Genomic DNA, 23,286 nt, shown 5'->3' with positions numbered 1-23,286 from the left:
AAGCTGCTGCTGTGTACAGCTACCCATGAGAGGAATTAGAAGATGTGGCTGTACGCAGTTATGCTCTAGAGCAGGGATATGCAATTAGCGGACCTCCAGCTGTTGTTGTCCCATCATGCCTCTGCCTCTGGGTTTCATGCTTCTGGCTGTCAGAGTCTTGCTATGCCTCATGGGACTTGTAGTTCTGCAACAGCTGGAGGTCCGCTAATTGCAATCTCTGCTCACGGACCTATGCTCTGAACACACATTATCTGTGTTCAGAGCAAACTTTAGTGTGTGTGTGCTTTGTGCAACCGCCGGCGCATAACTGCATACAGCAGCATCTTTTATTCAACTTGATGGGTAGCTGTACGCAGCAGCAGTGGGTCCCATGAAAGTGATTATGCATTTCTGCACACTGTACAGCCCGTGTATGTAGTGTTCATGAAGCCTTAGAAGCCTTATACAACTGTGACCATCAAGAGAAACTTAATTTTGATAAAACCGGCAGAGGCCAAAGGACTAGTTACCAGTATTGCCTGCAGTCTTCCTGTAGCTGATCTTTCTCTATTACTGACATACATATTATTCTGAGACTAGTAGTCAGAGGTAGCAGATCCTTAAAGCGTTTGTTAACCCAAAAAAATAGATCCTGTTCCTTTAAAGCATGTTTTTTGACACAGTGCTTGTGCTGTGTCATTTGGCCGCCTGTAACACCTAAAAAAACCTGGCTGATCCTGCCAGTTTCTCTTCTCCCCTCTGTAAACTGACCATGGTAATCATGGCTGCTGAGCCCTGACACTGTGGTCAGTTTGCGTTCCTCTGTCCGCAGCCTGCTGTCCCGTGTCTCCTCTGTCTCCTGTGTCCTCCTTCCCCCTCCCCTACCTGCCTGTCAGCTCATGCCAGTGTCGCCCCCCTGCGCTCCTGCTGCTCAAATAACATAATAATAATGCTGCAAATACCTCATGTAAGAGCCGGGATCCACGATCACATAACCGGCCAAGTCTCCCCTCCTCCCCTCCAGACTGACGCCAGCAGGGGAATCTCGGCCCCTCCCGGTGCATCTGACAGAGGAGGAAAGGAGAGACCCGGCCGGTCATGTGCTTCACATGCCTGACGAAGCGGTCCTGCGTGACTCTGAAACGTTGCACCTTTCTTGTGTTGTTATCATGCAATAAACTACCCGTTTGGACGACACTTTGTGCCGATCCTTGGTGTGCTGGCAAATATCTACGTTACAGCCAGTGATTGCAGATATCGGCTCCTACATGAGGTATTTACAGCATTTTTTTTATAAATCACACACAGAGGGAGACACTGCATAAGGAGACTGCATAAGGAGACATACTTGTTAGAGTGGCTTAACAACCACTTTAATCTTACACTGGAGATATACAGATATGAGGCTGTAGGCACAGAAGTGTCTAGGCACAGTCACATACCAGGAAGTGCACTGCTACTTTTCAGGAGAAATCCCAAACAAAAGGTACACTGTTCAGGGCATTGCTAAGGCACAGTTATCATTTGTAGATGTTCAATATAAGGGTACATTCACAGCTGTGAATGTGCCTGACACTGATTACATGCGAGAAAGCCAGCGGGGCAATGAGAGGCCACCGGTTCTTGCAGCTAATTGTGGCGGCTCATACGTAATCGTGCAGCGATCAGCTGCTAGCGCTCAACCCCAGGCACAGACTTCTTGTGTCCATGGATGATCACTCGTCAGAGTTCTCACATGCAATCGATATTGGGCGTATTCACAGGTTTGAATGCATTCTAACATAGTAAATCTTCACTTTTTAAATGTAGACCCATTTAATGTAATAGTATATTTAATATTAGACTTGACTAAATAACATGCAACCATTGCTTCTTTCATGCTGCCATTGCTTATTTTCTTGACAACATTTTTGCCTATGGCAGGCGTGTGACACAGAGACCTTTTATTCTTTGTATCTTACACTTATGTTAATTTGATTTACAGGTGAATGTTCCATCAAAATACATGAACAGTACATGTGGATTGTGTGGAAACATGAATGGGCTGACTCAGGATGAGTTTGTGAATAAAAGTATGTTCTACTACTTATAATCCTGTATTATAACATATTCTTTCTTAGTACTTTTGACATTTACAGAAACTCACTTTCTTTCACTGAATACACTTTTTCAACAAAGCTATTTTAATTCAAATTCATTTTATAATATAGCTCTCAGCACATATTGTAGAACAGGTCGCATACCGTAAATGTGGTAGTAGATAATTATCCAATTACTGTATACTAAAGCCATATTATAGTGAAGTTGCAATAAAAATATCAGACATAATTGTGCACAGTGGTATTTAAGGGGAATCATAATGGCTTTGGGTCGAATGTATTTTAAATTTGTTTTTTTCAAGAAGAATTCAAGGTATGGATATTTTTTTATAGTTACATCTGTCCATCTTGGACCAATGGAACTATAAATATACTATGGGATCCCTCTATAAGCTGGAAATCACTGTAGAAGATTCCGCTACTCCTTTGACCCCCAATAGCTTTCGGGTCCCGTATCAAGAGGCTGCCCTGCTGCATTCTGAAAACAAAACACAAGAGGTTGCCCACTTGGCACGGGTGCCATTCAGACAATGTTTTGCAGTCCTTCAATGAATGAAAAGCATTTTCTGATTGGAAGAGGCGGGAGGTTACATAATATTTTATAAGATATACTGTACATACTATGTTGGTGAAAATATGTGTGTTTATACAGATATCCAGCTGACACCTGTGCAGTTTGGAAACCTGCAAAAGATGGATGGACCTACGGAGCAATGTGAAGACGTTGTACCATCTGCTCCTAAAAATTGTAGCAATCTGGTAAGATTTTAGAAAGACTTTTAAAACGACAAGACAAAGAGGGGAATTTACTAAAATTCAAGCAGATAAACTCTAGAGCAGCTGTGTAATTCCAACCAATCAGCTTCTAGCATTCATTTTCAAAGTTTAAAGTGAAACTTTAGTCAGAAAATCAAGTCCTGCTAGATCACTTCAGGCTGGCCCCTTTTGCAGGTATGGTTATGTAAAACATTAAAAATAAGTGCCTATACTGTTTATAATCCAGTAATACACTGCCTCTCCCTGCTCTGCACATACTCAGTTGCGCTCCATTTTTAGGCATTTTTAGGCACTGCTGAGTTTGTAGAGGACGATCTACTGACAGCCTTAAAGCAGAATTAAACCTTCCTATCCTTTACAGCCAAGGAAGCTGCTTTTGTTTGATCTGCAGCTGCCATGGTGCTGCCCATGTGATCAGTTATGACACCAGCCATTTGATGGTTTGACAGTTTGGTTGAGGACACAAGCAAATCTGACAGCAATCCCAGCATTCCAGGAATGTAACTGTTTTTTGAAACTGTTAAATTGCTGGGTTTAGTTCCGCTTTATGATTTACTGCTGTAATGTGGCTCTGGGCTTCAGCAAAATGACAGTCTCCAGTAAGAAGAAACGGGAGCTATGCCGGAGGCAATTTACAACACACACTCATTTTGGTAGCATAATTATTAATGTGGAATGTATGTTTCTTGCTAAAGAACATTATTTTTTATCAAGTTGTTATGGGTAAAGTTCCACTTTCACTGAACAAGCTGAAGAAGCTGATTTCTGATCCAGCTGGTTACTGTGCAAAGCTACTCAAGATTCTGTCTGCTCCAGTTTTATTAAATTCCCTACCATATGTTTTATTGCCGTTCATATAATCACTTATAGACTCTGCTGTTATTTATGTAATAGGGTAACTGAAAAATTACAACTGGTTCATGCACTCAAAAGGAAAGCTGCTTTGTGAATTTTTCCCAGAGATTAGTAAATGTGGTGAGATTTCATTTTCAAATATTATTCAATTATGTGCAAGGAAAATAAAAAAAAGTATTTTTGTGTGCACATGATTGGATGATGGAAGTCTTTGGAGTTTCACCTAATTTACTAAGCTAGGGAAAACTTCCCTTGCAAAGTTAAAGGAATTTTTTGGTCATAGCATACACTTTTATATTATAATAATCAGCATTTTACTAGCAAATAAGGCCTCATGTACACTGCTGTTGATAAACGGACATTTAGAGGCAGTTGGCTGCTTTTTCAGCTGCCCCTGAACTCATCCAAAGTTATCTTATGTGTACATGTATGTGTACATGTACACAGGTTCATTTAAAGTCGTTTTTAGGCAGTTGCCTTTAGAGACTTTTCTTTGAAGGCAAAAAAACGAGTTCAGACGCCAAAGTTTCTGACGTTTCAGACGCCAAACGCGGCTAAACTCGGTACCGGCGTTTAGCCGCGTTTCGTTTATAGGCATTTTTCATTTTTCGCTATAAAGGCAAACGCTTCCAAACGCAAACGCGGCAAAAACGGCACTAAACACGGCATGTAAATGCAGCAAAACGGACGTTTTAAACGTGGGTTTTTATCTGTCAAGTTAAATCGTTCAGGAGAGGTTGTAAAAATGTCCCGTGTACCTTAAGCCTAAAGGGGTTGTAAACCTTCCTGTTTTTTCACCTCAATGCATCCTATGCATTAAGGTGTAAAAACACCTGACAGTGAATTTAGAAAAATAAATGTGTGGGGACCTTCACAAGGTAAGTTTACAATCTTGACAATTGTTCAGATTAATAGTAGGCTAGCAATAATTGAAATAGAATGTGGAAATAAATATAAGGTTTTACACATATATACTATATACTTTAACAGACTATTTGGTTTGGTAAATTAACCCCGTAGTCCTTGTCAAAAGTAAGCTCAAAACTAGTCATAATGTACACCAATTTTTCCTGTTCTGCTCTTTAGGGCAATTGAAACTCTTCTTGCAGTTTGCAAGATCGCAGGTGAAATCATTAGCATGGCTCCATTGAAATGTTGCTAATTTACACACAAATATCTCCATTTCAAAGTGTGGAAACCATATACTGTATACGGATAGGCAATACTGCTACATAAAATGACAGTATGATCGTCTTTATTTCATGTAGTTACACATTATAATGATTACAGCCGTCACTACATTCTGTCATGAGCATACAGTACACATACAGTATACTTACATACAGTGCACTACAATGTTAATGTTTTTGGTCTTCTCCATGCAGAGCGAGACCTGTGTCCGGATGTTTTCCAACGCAGCCTTCGATGATTGTGACCTGCGTGTGCCTCAGGATCTGTACATCAAGGCCTGTGTGTCTGACCTCTGTAGCTGTCAGAATTCATCTGATGCCTCATGCTTCTGTGATACCCTATCTGAGTATTCCAGGCAGTGCACCCATGCTGGTGGGATGCCAAAAAATTGGAGAACCGGCACCATGTGTGGTAAATACATTTTTTCTTGGCCTTTTTAATTGTCTATGTCCTTTTCTAAGGTAGTTTTCCACTGTCGATAGTACAAAAATGACTACAGTGGTATTTATCCATATTAGGTTTATAGTCTTAGCTAGAAAGCTTCCACTTTGTTGAAAGAGTCTAATGCAGAATGTGCTGCACCAGCTATCAGAAAATGGTTGGTCATTAAAGCCGAACTTCAGGGGACACTTTTTATTTAGTTTTGGATAGAGCAGGGAAAGGTTTTATTGCTGCCTGTGTCTCTGTTAGAGAGATTTCCTCTCACTTCCTGTCAGAACAGGAAATGACAGAAAATTTCTTTAATGGGGACACAGAAGAAAAAAATCACTTGTTTTTACATTGGGGAGGAAGGGTTAGAATATCTGACAATATTTGTATTACTGACTGTGCTTTCCTGTCCTGGTATAAAATCTCCCCATATATTGTATAGACATCACAGGCACACAGGATGTGAGGGAAAAGCTCTGATGGGTTCAGGGAAAGAGATAAAAGCATTAAAAAAATCTCCACTTTAAATTGTATTCTTAAATACTGTTTGTGGCTGAAATTAGACTTTAATAAGCTGGAATCTATAGTATACTTGACACTACCAAAGTAAAATTAGTCTCTGCCCCTTTATTGTATATTCTATCTTAACATTTGTGAAACACATTGGGGTTGATTTACTAAAACTTTCACTGTTAAAAAACATCCAAATAAGTCAGGAACTAGAGATGCTGGTGCCACCTATATGATGGTCACCGTAATGATCAGACTTTATAATGGCCTATAAGATCTGTCCATGTATGCCCCCTTATGTCGCTTTAAGAGCATATCAGCAAGAAAAGTTTAGAAGTAACCATAGAAAAAAAATTGATCGAAGGAGTAGTTAATACTTGGAATAAACTTCTAGCAGAGGTAGTAAGTCAGTCAACAGTAGGTGAATTTAAACATGTTAAGGACAAACCTAGAACTATGCTCAAATAAAAAAAGGTTAAAAAAGGGGGGCAAACTCGATAGACCATTATTTTTTGGAGGACATTCTTCTGTGTTTTTATTTACCAGTTTTTTAAGCCAAGTTGGAGACTAACTACTTTCTAAAATCTGTCACTTTTTACTGACTTTGAGTGTTTTTTTTGGCAGAGAGGACCTGTCCAATGAACATGAAGTATAATGAATGCGGTTCACCTTGTGCTGATACTTGTTCCAACTCTGAGCGGACGCTTGTTTGTGAAGATCATTGCATAGATGGCTGCTTCTGTCCACCAGGTAAAATCATTTTTTTTTTTTTTTTTTTTTTAACAGCAAGCATTCCTTGTGTGTTTTTGGTGATTATTCTGAGTTGGGTTATTTCTACAGATATATAACATATTAAACTACTGAATCAACATCCTCTAAAGTTATCCGAAACTCAGTTGTTTGAAAAGGATGACACAATGGGATCATTTCTTTACAGAAGTTGAGAATCTGTAGCTGTGTTCACTTTGATTATCCAATACAGGAATTTTCATTTCACATGATTACATAATTGAAATTAATTCAGTTTATGGAGTGAAGATTCTCAACCCCTATAGGGCCTCTTTACATTTGTGGTGAAGGAGGGTGGCGCAAAAAAAAAAAAACATAGTTGAGCTGCATTTTTACCACCCCCTCCACTTAAGTTGCAAAGGCAGCAGACGGGGGTGTACACATGCTGTGGCTGTGATGCTTTGCTTTGGCTGTGGCAAAAAATGATCCCCCCCTGTTGTGGTCTGCAGACAGCACCACCACCAAGCATGACCTATTCAAGCAAATAGGGGCAACATGACAACCCCCCAGAAAAAATATGCAATGCCCGCGGTTGCAGTTCAGTGGTGCGGCCTTTACGGGGTTAAAACAGGCAGTAAGCAGGCAACATATCGCCTCCTCACCGCCTGTCAAATGTAGATGAAAAGCTGTCTGACCGCTAGTGTAAGCATAAGATAAGTAAACTGGCCTTAGTAAGTCATTACAGCGTTTACTCTGGTTATCGGTACCATAATAATAAGAGTTATTAGAACCATCTTTTAAGCTCAATCAATGTTTTTTTCAGGAACGGTACTGGATGATGTTGATGATCGAGGTTGCATCCCTCTCAGTAAATGTTCCTGCACCTACAACAATAAGAAATTTGCACCAGGAGAATTTTATACCAGCAACTGCCACAATTGGTAAGAACTAAAAATTAGCTGTGAAAGTGCTCAGTCATTTCTTTGTGTATATCTTACCGATTTGTACAGTAATCCAGCACAAAATAACTCCTCCACTTTGCCTCTTTAGAGGAGCTTTGTGTAAAGACCAGTCACTACTGATCCCTCTCCTTGTGCTGTGTGACTGGTCATGTCTCCGCCCCCTTCTGTAGTTTCGTTAAAGGGAGCCTATAGCTCAAGGACCTGCTGGACCCAATCTACAGCTCTGCTCTCTCACAGCATACACTGTTTTGTACAAAGTTATATCTGGGTTTGCAAAGGCATTTGATGCACATTGCATGGTTACTGAGGAATATATTTAACATTTTTGTGCCTGGAGTTCCTCTTTGATAGTACAGCTTTCCCTATGGGAAAGGTCTCTTTTATAAATTCTCTATCAGAATTCTTTCTTAGTACTTTCTTCTCATAACTGCAAAATACTAATACATACATTTTTGAACATGACAGTCTTAAATAGAAACATCTATTTTAAGTTGAAAAGCCGTCTAAAGCTTTTTGAAATCACAAGAAATGAATTTGAGCAATAAACATTAATAATATCATTATATCTGACTGTGTTTGCATTGTTTATTATAGCACTTGTCATGGTGGTCAGTGGAGCTGTGAGGCTATGCCTTGTGCTGGACGCTGCTCACTTGAGGGGGGCTCACATGTCTACACCTATGATGGTGGTCACTATAACTTCCATGGAGACTGTAGCTACATCTTTACCAAGGTAACATTGCTCATCAAGCCTTCAAGTTTCACTCTGAGTGCACGGTAGCAGCCATATGGTGAATTTTGATATGCACCGTATTCACCCATTGTAGTACTATTATAATGTTTTCTGTAGTTATTTTCATAAAGAATAAATTCTGTAAGTAAGAGATTAAATTAAAGCTGTCCATACAATGACAGACTTTTTTCGTTTAGCCTAAAGGTTGAATCTCCAGCTGTGGCTATTGTATTCCATCAGTAAGGACTGGCGGCTGTCAGAATACCTGAACAGCAGCTGCATCTGATTGGATGCAGTTGCTGTTTGTTTGACGGTTTTCTGCCCAGCTCCTTTGATTTTTTTTTTAATTTAAAGGATATCAGGCGGTAGGGTGCCAACAGGACCACTCATGAAGCGAAATTCAGCCAGTTCATCAGGAACCCCAAACAATGTGAAGTGTATGCCTAGCGTAAAGCATTCAATTTTACATAAACTGTGTGATAAGATGCTGTAGAACAAACATGGTTTACATAAGGTTATCCAATTGATAAGAATCTCTAGATGTCAAAATACCCGGGGCATAATATATAAAAAAGCCATCTGTATTCTGGCAGGTAGATAGATAAAGTGTAATAAAACATTTTTGTTGAAGAGATGAAAATGATATATTATCACTAAAATTTGAATCTTTTTACTAATGCAAAACAAACACCAGATTATTGCAGGTCAGTAATCCCTAGAATGACACTATTTACATACCACATTCCAATAACTCTCCCCTTCATTCTTCCTTGTAGGACTGTGTCACAAACATGTTCACTGTGCTGACCGAGCTGAGGAAATGTGGAGTGACCAATACCGAAACTTGTCTGAGAAGTATCACCCTTTCTTTGGGTAAAGGACAGACAGTGAGTAATGCTCAGTGCACCAGTACAATTTACCTCTCTTTCCAGATACTGACTAAAAATATCCTTGTAGTATACAAAGTGAATATCACTTTTTGCCCTTTTTTTTGCTCATTGTTAGTCCTGTTTAAAACTTGTGTTGCCCTAGCCATTTGTTTTAGTTTGATCATTTTATTAAACTGATGTCACCTCTGTAACCTGTAGGTTCTGACAGTGAAGTCATCAGGAACTGTGCTTCTGAATGGGATCTACGCTCGTGCACCACTAGTCACAGGTACAGAATCATGTAAACCCAAACCCAAAAATGTAATACATTGCAGCTTACTAGTCTTTGGTGTAGTGCCTGTATTTGTTTCTTTTTTTTTTACAACCTTCTTTTGCTTTACTTTCACCTAGTAATTCTGCAAATAACTCACTTCCTGTTCCTGGGTAGCTATGACACTCCTCTGCTGTATCTATGAGAGAGTTATGGTTGTCACCCAGACTGCTTTCCTGATTTGGGTTACAAACACATTTGTAGCTCTTCACCTCCATTATGTGAGTAGCACAGGCAATTGGTAGTTTACAGAAGATAGCTAGGAAGAAAAATTGTCTTCAGTGCAGTTCACAGGAAACGACAAGGGCACTGCATTTCTGGCAAGATCATTGGGTATTTTGTGTACAAAAATGTTCCTAGTTAGAAATAAAAAAAAGAAAGCAAGTTAATCCTACACATCTAAGGACTGGTAAGCTGTGATAAATAATTTTTTTGTTCTTTGTTTTAGTTATCCATTCACTTTCACCTAACTGTTCGGTACTCTGCTCTGCTTTTGTCCTACTTGAACTATTAGATGTCTCCAGCCAGGCAATCCTGAGGGTAGCACTCTAAGAATTCTTGGCGGGATATATTTCTTGCCATTAGAAGCTCTTGTAAAGACCAGTCATGTTTAGGGCCCATGCCTCAGTGTGGCCATTCTGCTACCTGTTAGGAACATAGAGGATCCCCCTCACCTGTGATATAAATGAATGCATGTACAGTATTGATGCGGTCCTGGTGCACGTATCTTCCTGTCTGCCATTCATAGGTAGTTATCTGTCCATTTGCAACTATTGTCAGGAATGTACAGTGCCCTTTTAAGGGAGTGGGGAGATTATAACAATTCTATAAGCAGAGAGTCACATACATGGGCAGGTGGTTTTTAAATCCAGGAGTTAGAGGAGATAAAATATATGCAGTTCCATAATGGCAGTTAAATAAGTCAGTTTTGTTTTTTTAACTGATTTGATAACACTCAGTGTATACTGTAGAGTGCAGCACTATGATTAAACTACGCTAATCCACTGGGCCCTAATTAACCTTTTTATGAAAGACCACAATAGATCTAAGTAGACTTGGGTGTGCACAGCAATGTTGATGCATATAACCCAAAATCATGGCATCACTAGGCAGCAATAAAAAAAAAAAAGGAATATCAATGTGGGCGAAAAAAAGCAATGGCAAGAATTTCAACCTGTGGCAGTTCTAAAACCTGAAATCCTCTATTCATATGGTCAGCACAGTCCCACTTAGGGCACAATAGCTTAGTGGTTAGCACTTCTGCTTTGCAGCACAAGATTCCCTGGTCCAAATCCCAGTTAAAACACTATTTGCATGGAGTTTGCATGTTATCTCTGCACTTGTGTAGGGTATTCTGGTTTCCTTCTACATTCCAAAGACATGCAGATTAATTGGCTCTAGAGTCCAAAATGGTCCTAATGTGTAGGTATGCATATGTGATAGGGACGATAGACTGTAAGATCCTTGAGGGTATGGACTGCTGAGCATATATAATATGTAAGTGCTATGTGAATTGTTGGTTCTATATAAAGAAATGTACAGAGGTAATCAAACATAAATATCTGTGATGAAACAGATGTAAGCGTGTCACAGCTTCTGCCTAAGAAGTGCAAGTGAAATATCTACATACTATATTTCTTCTTGGATTTTCTTTGTTTATTGAATACCAGGTTGTTAATTTACATTCTTTACATTTGTCTTTTTCAGATAATTTTGCTGTGTTGCAGCCATCTTCTTTTTATCTGGTCATTCAGACCTTCAATGGGATCCAGATCCAGGTTCAGCTTGTTCCAGTCATGCAGGTCTCAGTGAGACTGGACCCTGAGTACCAAGGAAATGCATGCGGTAAAAGTTTATCCATGTCTTTTTATTTGGGGCTTTAGTCTTTAATGTTCCTGGAAGTCAGTGTTAATTTTAGTCTTAGGACTAAAATGGCATTTTAGTTTTAGTCCCATATTAGTCTTCTGCAAATGTTTTAGTTTTAGTCGTATCTAGTCGACTAAATCTCCAATACATTTTAGTCGACTAAAATGTCCTACGTTTTAGTCGACTAAAATCTCCAGTACATTTCAGTAATTGCAATTTAGTTTTAGTCATAGTCTTTTGACTAAAATGGCATTGTAGTTTTAGTCTCATTTTAGTCTTAGGACTAAAATGGCATTTTAGTTTTAGTCTCATTTTAGTCTTTTGACTAAAATGGCTTTTAGATTTAGTCATATTTTAGTCATCTCAATTGTTTTAGTTTCAGTCGTATTTTAGTCGACTAAAATAGTATTCATTTAGTCGCTTAAAATTGTTTAGTCATTTTAGTCGACTAAATTAACACTGCTGGAAGTATAATAAATGTGAAGAGGTGTAAACAAGGCTTGATTTACTGGTGGTCCTTTGGGACACTACATTGCTTTTTATTTATTTTAACAGAATATTGTTATTTTCAATGTTTTTAGGTCTCTGTGGTGACTTCAATAAGGTCCGGACAGATGATTTTAAGTCTCTGAGTGGAGCACTTGAGGGGGCAGCAGCTGCCTTTGCCAACACCTGGAAGAGCCAGGCAGACTGCAGTGATGTGAAGGACAGTTATGAAAACCCATGTGCACTCAGTGTAGACAATGGTATGTGAGGAATCTTTTTATAAACATATTATGAGATTAAATTTGCAAATATTTTTGAATACCTTAATAGTATATATTTTAGTCATTCGGGGTGGTGGGGTATTAATGTAGGGTTAACAAAGAGAGGACTTAATTGCAGAGTCAAATGAGCAGGTTGAGGGTGCAGAGAAAACATAGTAAATTGCAAAGCTGCTAAATCTGAATAATGGTGTCATGCTCTTTTAATTATAAAACTGGTAATCTGCTTTATAGTGTGTTGCAGTATGTGAGAAAGTGGGAGAAATCCTGCTTTTGTAAGTTGTTGTCCAGCCACCACAAGTGGACAGATGAAGCCCTGTGTAAGCTTCAAGTCATAACTCCAAGCTTATACAGGACTTTCCCTACATTCATATGACCGTGCTGGGCTAATCACCAAGCACCAATATTGTAATGTGGGAGCTCTTCCATATTCAAATATAACGGGTATTTCTATTTGCTCCCAATGGGCAAATAGAGTGCTGCCTGGGGGTGGGTGAAACATAAAATGAATCTGTGGCTTTGTTCTACATAAACAAAACACAGGTGCGCTTTATGGTAAAATTATGAATATCATATAGACTTTCAACAAAGCTAATCTGTATAAACAGTTGCTTAGTTATTTAATGGCATTTAACCCTTTATTTACTAATCTTTAGAGAGGTTTGCCAAGTTTTGGTGCTCTCAGCTCTCGGACAGCAATGGAACCTTCGCTCAATGCCATGCTGTTGTGCATCCAGCTGTGTATGAGAAGGTGAGTGATCTGCTTTAAAGTAAACATAAATGTGTTAGATAGTCCACATGGCAGAAGAGACCATGTAAGTCCATAAAAGACACTGGGGTTGATTTACTAAAACTGGAGGGTGCAAAATCTGGTGCAGCTGTGCATAGTAGCCAATCAGCTTCTAACTATAGCTTGTTCAATAATGCTTTGACAAAACTGACAGTTGGTTGGTTTCTATGCAGAGCTGTACCAGATTTTCCACTCTCCGGTTTTACTAAATCAACCCCACTATCTTAAAGAAAATTATGCCGTTTTAGTTTACCTGCTTTAACAAAGCCTTATTTTTATAACTTTCCTAAATATAAATAATGTATAACATTCAAGATCAATATAATAGCAAAATCAATAGTCGTTATAAGATATACCAATTATCATACTCAATTACACAGGAATAATAAGCTATTTGTAAATGTTTTACATAAACTTTCTATAAATCAGCATATTTCTTGCAAACCTTCAGTAGACCCTCCTATTTTAAGAGTGATCACTAAGACATGGTGTATAATTGTGTTTTGTACCAACAGAACTGTATGTATGACAGCTGTAACTATGAGAAGAGTGAAGACAGTGTTTGTGCAGCCTTATCTGCCTATGCACGGGCCTGCGCTGCTGAGGGAGTGACTCTGGTTGGATGGAGAGGCGACCTCTGCGGTATGTATGGAGGTTTTTATATGGCGGATATTATCCAAGACATTTGCATTATACTTTAAAAAAAAAAATTTTGACAATGATTACTTTTGAAAAAAAATGTAAAGTAACATTATGTGTATTTGAAAAATTTGTATTCTATTGTACAGAGGGTTTAGTATCACAATTTTATTTTTTAGATCAGCTCTAATACATAATGTATAGATATTATACATAGGTTTACAAAGATCTGCAAAATGTTTAAAATTTAGAATTAAGCTGTATCTTTGCTATAACTCAGCGGTTCTGGGTGTACATTTGCATACAGTATCTTAATATGAGAAGTAACTCCTTATTTTTGCAATTTGTGATTGAATAGGCAATGTGTATACTTTCTAATCTAAGTAGGTGCTTCTGTGCTTCTTTGTTGTTGAAATACAAACATCTGTAATTTTAGGAAGAGAAATAATAACTTTTAGTGTGGTTATTTTGCTCAATCTTATGGAAGTTCCTGGATATTTTAAGGAACAAGTTTGAGTGAGTTTATGAGAAATAAATTAAGTTAAAAAAAAAAGGAATAGAGAAAAAGGGAATTTAGATTTTTGGAGATCTAGTAGGGGGTTGTACGGATTGTCTAGCTCTGACTCTGTGTTATATTCCATTACTTCCTTGTTTTTCTAGGTTTGGTGGTAAGTATAGATTGGTTGACACTGATCAATTGATACATATATTTTATAATATGATGCTTATTATTTTTGAGATTAGTACCTTGTAGTAAAATGTAAGGTTCACTTATGATATTAGAGATTCCACCCCTTTGACAAATCATCATTAAAGTGTAAAAAAAGCAAACCTGTGGAGGAAAAAGTAAAATATACAGTTATCCTCGGCTTCTGCTCATTGTACCTAGGTGAGGGTGATAAAGAGATCCTGGGAACACTGTTTGAGCTGTTTTGGTGTAATTTCTTGTGAGGTTTGGAATTAATATTTTTTGAAGGGTCTCACTGGAAAGATCATTATGTCACCTTCTCCAGTGCAGAAACCAGGGGTAATTTAAGCATATTTACTAACTTTACTCCAACAGTTATTTTCACTTTTTACTATTTAATGTGGCAATTTGTTATGGGGTTTGGGGACCCTGATGAAATAAGGGAACCTTAACTTTAAGTGTAAGGTTGGCTCTAAGACATTTTTCTTAACATGTTTGATTTCTATATTAAAATGGCTTTATGAAAATCAAACTTTTAAACTAGATACCTACAGAGGTGCAAGCTATTTTTTGATAGTAAATCAAATGTTATCTTCTGCTTTACCCAAAATGTGATTTAGGGGGTAATCCATACAAATGAAAAAAAATTGTCATGGCTAATGTAATTTTCATCTTTTCCAATTTTAGAAAAATACACAAAAGACTGCCCAAAAAACAGCACTTACCAGTACTCTATTACTACTTGCCAGAAAAGCTGTCGCTCTCTCAGTGAGCCTGACCCCAGCTGCAGCTTCCATTTCACTCCCCTGGATGGCTGTGCTTGTCCACATGGAACATTCCTTGATGACAATGGAGCTTGTGTACCAGCTGGGAACTGCCCTTGTTACTACAATGGTTCAATGGTGCCCACTGGAGAGGTCATTTATGACAATGGTGCCATGTGGTAAGCTATATAAAAACAGGGTAGTCATGGGTTTCGGTAAAAGCTAATATAGAATTTAAGACATTACTTCATTTTATTTTTATTTAGCTGTTTATTATTATTTACTTTTCCCATTAAGTTCTTTTTTATGCCCGGTTGTCCCCAAAATCAGTATTTTTTTGTGAGTATAAATGGCTCCCTTCTTCTCCGTCAGAGATAATCCAAAGGACATATTGTATGCAAGGTGGTCTATGTACCACAGCATCTTCCACATACCTGAATGTGTGTGTATTTAAGGTTCTAGTGCAACAAAAGATTTTATTGATCAAAAATTCCTAATGTTAACCCTGGTACCGGTATATCAATTCATGAGCCCGGGTTAATTAAAACAGCTTACTGTGACTCTAATGAATACTTATGCAGATTTTGAACATTTGTCGGCATGCTGGCCTAACAATATTTTACACAGTGCTGAGAATGGGAAGGAATAGGATAGGAATAGGAATCTGCAGAAAAGTTTGCTGTAATTCTTGCACTGCATTTGTTTTTTGTTTTTTTTTTCTTATAACAAAGCTGGAGTTTCATTTAAATCTTCATGGTCCATATATCGTGTTTTTTTTGTATTTGTCTAATACAAAGCTGAGTTTAATTTCAATCTACATGTTCCATATATATCTGTTTATCACATACTTTCAATGTGGTCTGCCAGTATGTACAGCAGGCATCTTAAAACTGTGTTCTCTGGTGGTTTTGTTACTCCTTCTTTGTTGCCTAGGCATAGGATGAGGCTGCAACCATTTAATCATTATATCAAAATCATGCTTTGCCCATGAAGGACAAAAGTATCAGGTTCACTTAAATGCCACTCTTCCCAGCTACACCTATTTGGCTTCATTTTGCTAACCCATTGCTCCATTCAGACACTAAAAACAAAGAGAGGAAGCCCTCTGAACACAGAGCTAAAGACCCTCTCCCTACCCACGTATGACAAAGCAAGGTGCATCACCAAGTTCCCTCACATGGAAGGAAGGAGAGTGCTTCACACTCCCCATACCAGATTTATTTCTTCCTTCTCCTGGTTTCTAAAAGGGAGGGAAGGAAAGAAGAGTATGTGCAGCTGGGAAAGGTGACAGTTAAGTAAACCTTTTGTTTTGCCCTTCATGACAATTTGAGATTTGACAATTCTACTGTAAATGTGATGCAATATGTAGAACAGCCACAAGATGGCACCATTTACAATTGTGTAGACTCCTACAGTACATCCATACTGTATGTCTGTTCTGGCTACAGGGTCCTTACTATTTTATTGGATATATAGGAAATGTCAAATTGATAAACTTTATAAAACTAGAAAAGCCTTTCTTATCCTATAACTTTCAAAATGTTTAAAGTGTTTCAATATTTTAGTAACAGCGTATAGCCTATAACAAAATATGCTGACAAGCACAGGTTAACATACATGTATTTGATTCTTCATTCCAGCACGTGTAATAGTGGAAGACTACAATGTGTTGGGAAGACACTCAGTATTGCAAGTAAGAAAATATTTAAAATGAGATATGATAATATACCATTACTGTTAATTTTAAAGCCATCGGATTCACTGAGGTGTTTAGTGACCATATAAATGCACCAGGCCAAAGGCCCCACTGAATACTAAAGTGTTTTCAGCATCCCTAACTGATAAAAAGGGGTATGCTTATGATAGACTAAAACTTCCAGTTACAGAGGCTGAGAGATATTTTGAGATGTACAACCTTTTGTGAGGCATCGAGAGATAAGCTTAGACAAATTCACAATACAATTGGGCTCTATCACTGTATCAGAAGTGCTAACCACCTTACCCAAAAGTTTAAAAGACATCTAAAGCCAAATCTTTTTTTTTATTGTAAATAGAGTGGGGAATATGTCAGACCCCTTTCAGATTGTATTGCCCTCTTTTTCCCAATTCTGCTTGGCTTTATTTCCTGACACTGTAGCAAACAGGTCGCCAAAGTGAGAAAAATACCCAATGCACACGATTTGAAATGGCCGTATGCAAAGATAACAGTCATGTTTAGGCCCTACAAATAATTTAGATCCTTTACACATATATAACCTAAGTACCAGTAGAAAATGAATGGAGGTATTGTAAAATAATGACAGTGATGAGGAAAATGACATGAAGCTCCTCCCCCTTCCAGCGTATGACTGTTCACACTAAACTCTGACATGTGGAGGGTGATCTTAATGTCCCTTGGGATTGTCTTAAGAGCAATGGAATAAAAAAATAAAAATAAAAAAATGTATGCATTTGTTACTTATGATTACGACTAATATGCTTCTTCACTCCTTGCCCTTTATTCAAAACTCAGAAACATTTCTACAGGTTTCTAAGTATCACAAAATAATCTGTAAGAGCAGAACTACCAAAAAAGAAAAAAAAAGTCTCATCATACTGTATGTTTTCCTTAGTTACCTAAGAGTAGGCTCTCAGCAAACATAGGGGTCAGCAGGCAGAAAATATGGATACAGTCATATTAATTCATTTCTCCTGTCATTCTTTTTTGTGGTAAAAATAAAAGATCAGACTGAGAGATAGTGATTCCCTGTTTCTCTGCTACCTAAGGTGAGATGTTTCTCTCTCCTTACAGCAGGGTCATTGTTAAGCTGGCCATACCCACGTGACTCAATAAAAGAACTGTAACAGATTTCTTCATCCACGCTCAAAGAAAGCAGTTAGTGGAATCTTCCCTGCCAGCTATTGTATTCTGACAGCTGGCTTCAGTGGCTGTCAGTGCACCCGAATAGTGCCTGCATCTGATTGGATACAGGCTCTGTTCAGCCAAGAATTTTCTATTGAACAGTTGGCTTTTGTCAAATCGGGCTGTGGGGGGTAAGGGCATTAACAGCCCAAATGTTGCCTGATTTAGCATGAATTGGCTGAAATTCCAGCCATATATGGCAGCCTTAAAGCCCCATACACACTATTAGATTTTCTGCAGATTTTTGTCTTCAGATTTACCAAAAGCATGTAGTGCAAAGGCCTGCCTGATTGCATACAAATTGGAACTCCTAAGGTTTGACCTCATATTATATGGTTTTGGTAACTCTGAAGACAAACATGTGCAGAAAATCTAATAGTGTGTATGGGGTCTAAGTTACATGTATTACAGGATTCATTCACACCAGACATGCTGGACAAAACATGTGGCATGTGTATTCTTTACAAATTTCCAACACAATTTTAAATGAATGAACTCTAATAGTTGGTTTTATGAATCTATTAATAAGCCATAAAGCTTTCCCTGCAAAACAAAATAGAGTAAGTACTTCACTGCCCAACTGCCTGTACCTCTAAAGCTCTGTTCAGAAACAGGAGTGTGGATCCTCTGGTCCCACGCTGAGTCCAGTGGTTCTTTCTACCAACCTTCCTATCATTAACCACTTCAGCCCCGGAAGAATTTACCCCCTTCCTGACCAGAGCACTTTTTGCGATTCGGCACTGCGACGCTTTAACTGACAATTGCACGGTCGTGTGACGTGGCTCCCAAACTAAATTGACGTCCTTTTTTCCCCACAAATAGAGCTTTCTTTTGGTGGTATTTGATCGCCTCTGCGGTTTTTATTTTTTGCGCTATAAACAAAAAAATAGCGACAATTTTGAAAAAAAAACACATTATTTTTTACTTTTTGCTATAATAAATATCCCCAAAAAATATTTAAAAAAACATTTTTTTTCCTCAGTTTAGGCCAATACGTATTCTTCTACATATTTTTGGTTGAAAAAAAATCGCAATAAGCGATTATTGATTGTTTTATGGCATTTTTATTATTAATTTTTTTTTACTAGTAATGGCGGTGATCATCGATTTTTATCATAGCTGCGACATTATGGTGGACACATCAGACATTTTTGACACAATTTTGGGGCCATTGTCATTTATACAGCAATCAGTGCTATACAAATGCACTGATTCCTGTGTAAATGACACTGGCAGTGAAGGGGTTAACCACTAGGGGGCTAAGGAGGGGTTAAGTATGTCCCGGGGAGTGTTACTAACTGTGGGGGGATGTGGCTACATGTGACACGTCACTGATCTCTGCTCCCGATCACAGGGAGCAGAGATCAGTGACACTGTCACTAGGCAGAACGGGGAGATGCTGGTTTACATTAGCATCTCCCCGTTCATCCTCTCCGTGAGGCGATCGCGGGTATCCCCGCGGCGATCCAGTACACGGGACCCGCGACCGGACTCATGGAGCTTTCGGCCGGCGCGCGCACGCAATGGCACGGCGGCAAATTTAAAGGGACATACGGGTACGCCCATTTGCCCAGCCGTGCCATTCTGCCGACGTACAGCGACGTGCGCCGGTCGGGAACCGATTAAGGTGTTCTGTATTGACGTGAAGGTCAGCAGGGGGAACCATTAAACCTGGCAGGGGAACAGTAAATCAGTACTCCCAGAACTGTAGGTTTCTGAACAGATTTCAGGGGAAGATTTCTCTTCAGTGGAGTTGTGTTTGGCAGTGTCGAACAAAGGTTGTAGAATCAGTATGGAATCTCACATTGTGTTTTTCTTTAGCGTGCCCAAAAAACATGGTTTATTTTGATTGTGCCAATGCGACACATGGAGCAAATGGAGCAGAGTGTCAAAAGACATGTCAGACCCTGGACATGGAATGTGTAAGTCTCTATATACACAGCTGTCACTAATAATATTTCACAAATGTATTATACATATAATATACATATCTCACACATTAGGATTTTCTCTTGACATTTTTATTTTCCCCTTGGGTGGATTATTTTTGGATTTTGGTGGGAAAATGTAGCAGGGTAGTGAGGAGGTAGTGGTGGTAGGTATGTGGGAAGAAACAGTGAGCAGTTACAAAACTCTGCAGCTTAGGCAACAAACAAACAGCATCTCTGTCATTTGAAAGGCTTCTAAATCATGCATTTTACATCAAGCATGTGTTCAACATACACAATACATATGCTATGCTGCCACTAGTAGCTCATTCAGCTTCCAGTTTTTTTTTTTGTCAAAGCTTAATTGAACAAGCTGAAGTTAGAAGCTGATTGGCTATCATACACAGCTGCACCAGATGTTGCACTCTCCAGGTTTAGTAAATCAGCCCCATGGAGTCTGTAAGAAAGATCAGCATTATACATATGTTTAAAAATGCATACCTAAAAATGCATTTAAAGATGCAAAGTTAAACTATGAACATGACTTCCATGTATTTTATGGCACATCTTTTCAGCCCACATGATATCCAAGGCCATTATACTAGGGAACAAATTGTTATTTTGCAGAGGCCATTCTGACAGTGGGGCCACATAGATATCTGCAAGTAATAGGGCTTATAGAGTTATAAAGCTGGACTTTAGGAGGCCAAGGACCTTTGCTTTAATAGAGATTATTATCTTAATAGAGATTATTATCTTTAAATGTACAACATCAGCTTGACTCCAAATATACTTGGTGAAGCCTAAAAAATATACTGCATGTACAATGCTATGTTTCAAGAGCAGAGCCAAATTCTCTGCATTGGTTCCTGTAAGCACACAACCGTATGCTGACAAAGAACGACCCTCACCACCTCTGCTTGGGTCACTTTTTTTATGCAGAACATTTTCTTGTTTTACTGGTCCATACCCAGCTGACTGAAGTTTATGTAAGATGCTATATTTCTGCAGACAATGAGAAAAAAAGTGTGGGCAATCACTGTACAAGGAAAATCTGCTTCTTTGCACATGCTGCTTATAGGCACAAGCCTACTGTGCCTAATGGTGAATCTGGCTATGTTCAAGAGCCCAAGTACTAAACATTCAATAAACAAATGCTCTAATACATCCTATAGACGGAAGATTACAGTTCCCAGGCACGGCCATTGTCCTCTATATCCAACTTCATTTTTATGTCTACAAATGACTAATGATGACTATAAAAGTGAATACAATTTCTGCTAATTACTAGTTTTAAAAATCAAACATGAAGAGGACAAAGAGTATTTTTCAGATTAATCACCACATCTCCAACAGTGTTACATTACAGTCATTCAACATATACAGATTTGACACTTGTAACTACAAAACAATATCTACACGTAACCAAACTAAAGGTTTCTTTTCTTTTTTTTATAACTCAGTTAAGTATTCAGTGTGCCTCTGGCTGTGTCTGTCCAAAAGGGCTTGTGCTCAATAACAATGGCAATTGTGTGCCCGAGGAGGAGTGTCCATGTATACACAATGGTGAGGTTTACCACAGTGGGGAGAGCATTCTGCAAGATTGTAATACCTGGTAAGTTATTTTACTTCACAAAGTAAGACAGTCATACATTCATTTGATGATTCATAATATCACAGGCTGTCTTAATGTTTTCTTAATAATTGGTAAGCTATAGGTACAGTTTTGACCTACCTACTTCTCTATTGATCTCTGTACAGGAAAGGTAACAGGTAGATTAGGAAGCACTTTACATTGCCTATAATTGAGACAGTAGCCCTAAAATGTCAGAACATTACATAGCTATATAGCTCTGTTAGAATAAATAAATGGATAGGGTCTGTCCACTCAAACCTGATAGTAAAGTTTTTTACTGACACAGGAAAGATAAGTAGCCCACTATCTTCTCATATCTCTTAAGGGCACCAGTGGAGAATTATCTATTCTTGAGTTCCCAGTTCCACTCATCTGTTGTGGGTTACATGGCGTGGATCTCACTGGTTTAGTTTTTCTGTTTCTTTACATTTCTAAAGATTAAAGAAGAAGGTGAGGAGAGTTAAAGTAAGGGGGTCTGAAGGAAGAGCCTCAATCTCAAGCAAGGAAATATTGTCACTGTAAGAAGAAACTAAAATTAACTCACTTGCGGTAATAGGTGATATCACATCCCAGAGAGAACTAATGTACAGTAACACCTCATATAAAAATGAACAGGACTTTAAGGATGCTACTATTCAATGAATGGTGGCATCTTTAAAGTCCTGTTAGTTTACACTAGAAGAAACTATTGTTTGGTACCACTCACCACCTAACTTCATGCTAAATAAAATGCATAATAAGGTTTTAATTATGATCAGCCAATAAACAACTAGAGAGAGGTATCAAAGGTAGCTGAAAGTCACCTATGACTCCGAAGACACTACCTCAGGGCCCTTTTCACTAAATTGTACTCAATTCTTGAAAATTATGATATCAAAGTCAATCTGAACCCAAAATTATGTATGTATAATTTCTGCTAACTCCTTTATTTTTTAGTACTTGCAAGCACCGGAAATGGCAATGTACCGAGAAAGAGTGTCACCAGACCTGTGTAGTATATGGAGAAGGGCATTATAGGACTTTTGATGGCAAACGTTTCAATTTTAACGGTGTTTGCGAGTACACTCTGACACAGGTACTTAAAAGTCTATCATATGTAAAGATGTCAAGCTTACAATATAAAGTATTTCCCCACTAAGTAGTCAGAACTTTGCACAAAATTAAAAGTCAACAATGTTCATGCATCTTTTTTATTGAAAATACACACAGGTGATCCTACCTGGTAGAAACATATGCTATGCATGTGTGGAAACACGTAATGGTCTGTGAAGGCCAGACTAAGGACATTTTGAAAACAATTATGTATATTCTACTAAAAGAGGACCACTCAAAGCTAATTTCCTCTATATGATTACCTACAGAGTCAATGCTTTTCAACTGCATAATTACTTTGGTACAGTCTAGTACAACCTCAACATCATCCTCAGATTTCTCCAGCTTACACAATCTTTTTTGTAAGGCCTTATCAATAATTTAATAATATTTCACATTTTACAAGTATTCCTGGAATATGAAGGCAAATGGTGACTATAATGTGACTGTAATCCAGTGAAATAATTCACAATAGACCATTTATATGTGTATATATATTTGTTACTTATTAAGCATCCCAAAATGTTGATTCTTGTGCTTTCTGTTAATTTGTAGGACTACTGTGCATCCAACCCTGGAAATGGTTCATTCAGAATTATCTCTGAAAACATCCAATGTGGAACAACTGGGACTACCTGTTCCAAGGCCATTAAAGTGTTTTTGGGGGTGAGTACTGAGTGTTCAGAACTTCACATCTATACTACATCATCAGTACATTTCACAAACAATAACAAAATAAAATATAGCTTACCT

At 38.3% G+C, this 23,286-nt stretch overlaps 1 protein-coding gene across 1 annotated transcript in view; it reads left to right on the top strand.

Annotated features, from left to right (window-relative positions):
* Positions 1-23,286, top strand: part of LOC141111710 (uncharacterized) — a 67,512-nt gene that overhangs the window by 3,073 nt on the left and 41,153 nt on the right. The window contains exons 4-21 of the mRNA XM_073603855.1: positions 1,964-2,051; positions 2,731-2,837; positions 5,096-5,312; positions 6,465-6,590; positions 7,393-7,510; positions 8,126-8,264; positions 9,041-9,151; positions 9,353-9,422; positions 11,172-11,309; positions 11,912-12,076; positions 12,751-12,845; positions 13,400-13,526; positions 14,899-15,154; positions 16,616-16,668; positions 19,699-19,799; positions 21,269-21,420; positions 22,378-22,516; positions 23,089-23,199. Of these exons, the coding sequence (XP_073459956.1) occupies positions 1,964-2,051; positions 2,731-2,837; positions 5,096-5,312; positions 6,465-6,590; positions 7,393-7,510; positions 8,126-8,264; positions 9,041-9,151; positions 9,353-9,422; positions 11,172-11,309; positions 11,912-12,076; positions 12,751-12,845; positions 13,400-13,526; positions 14,899-15,154; positions 16,616-16,668; positions 19,699-19,799; positions 21,269-21,420; positions 22,378-22,516; positions 23,089-23,199 (2,313 nt within the window). The remainder of the gene's footprint in view (positions 1-1,963; positions 2,052-2,730; positions 2,838-5,095; positions 5,313-6,464; positions 6,591-7,392; positions 7,511-8,125; positions 8,265-9,040; positions 9,152-9,352; positions 9,423-11,171; positions 11,310-11,911; positions 12,077-12,750; positions 12,846-13,399; positions 13,527-14,898; positions 15,155-16,615; positions 16,669-19,698; positions 19,800-21,268; positions 21,421-22,377; positions 22,517-23,088; positions 23,200-23,286) is intronic.

This window comes from Aquarana catesbeiana, linkage group LG11 (assembly GCF_042186555.1).
Source record: "Aquarana catesbeiana isolate 2022-GZ linkage group LG11, ASM4218655v1, whole genome shotgun sequence".
Taxonomy (NCBI): Eukaryota; Metazoa; Chordata; class Amphibia; order Anura; family Ranidae; genus Aquarana; species Aquarana catesbeiana.
The sequence above is the reverse complement of the archived record's forward strand: the minus strand, read 5'-3'. Positions and strand labels throughout refer to the sequence as shown.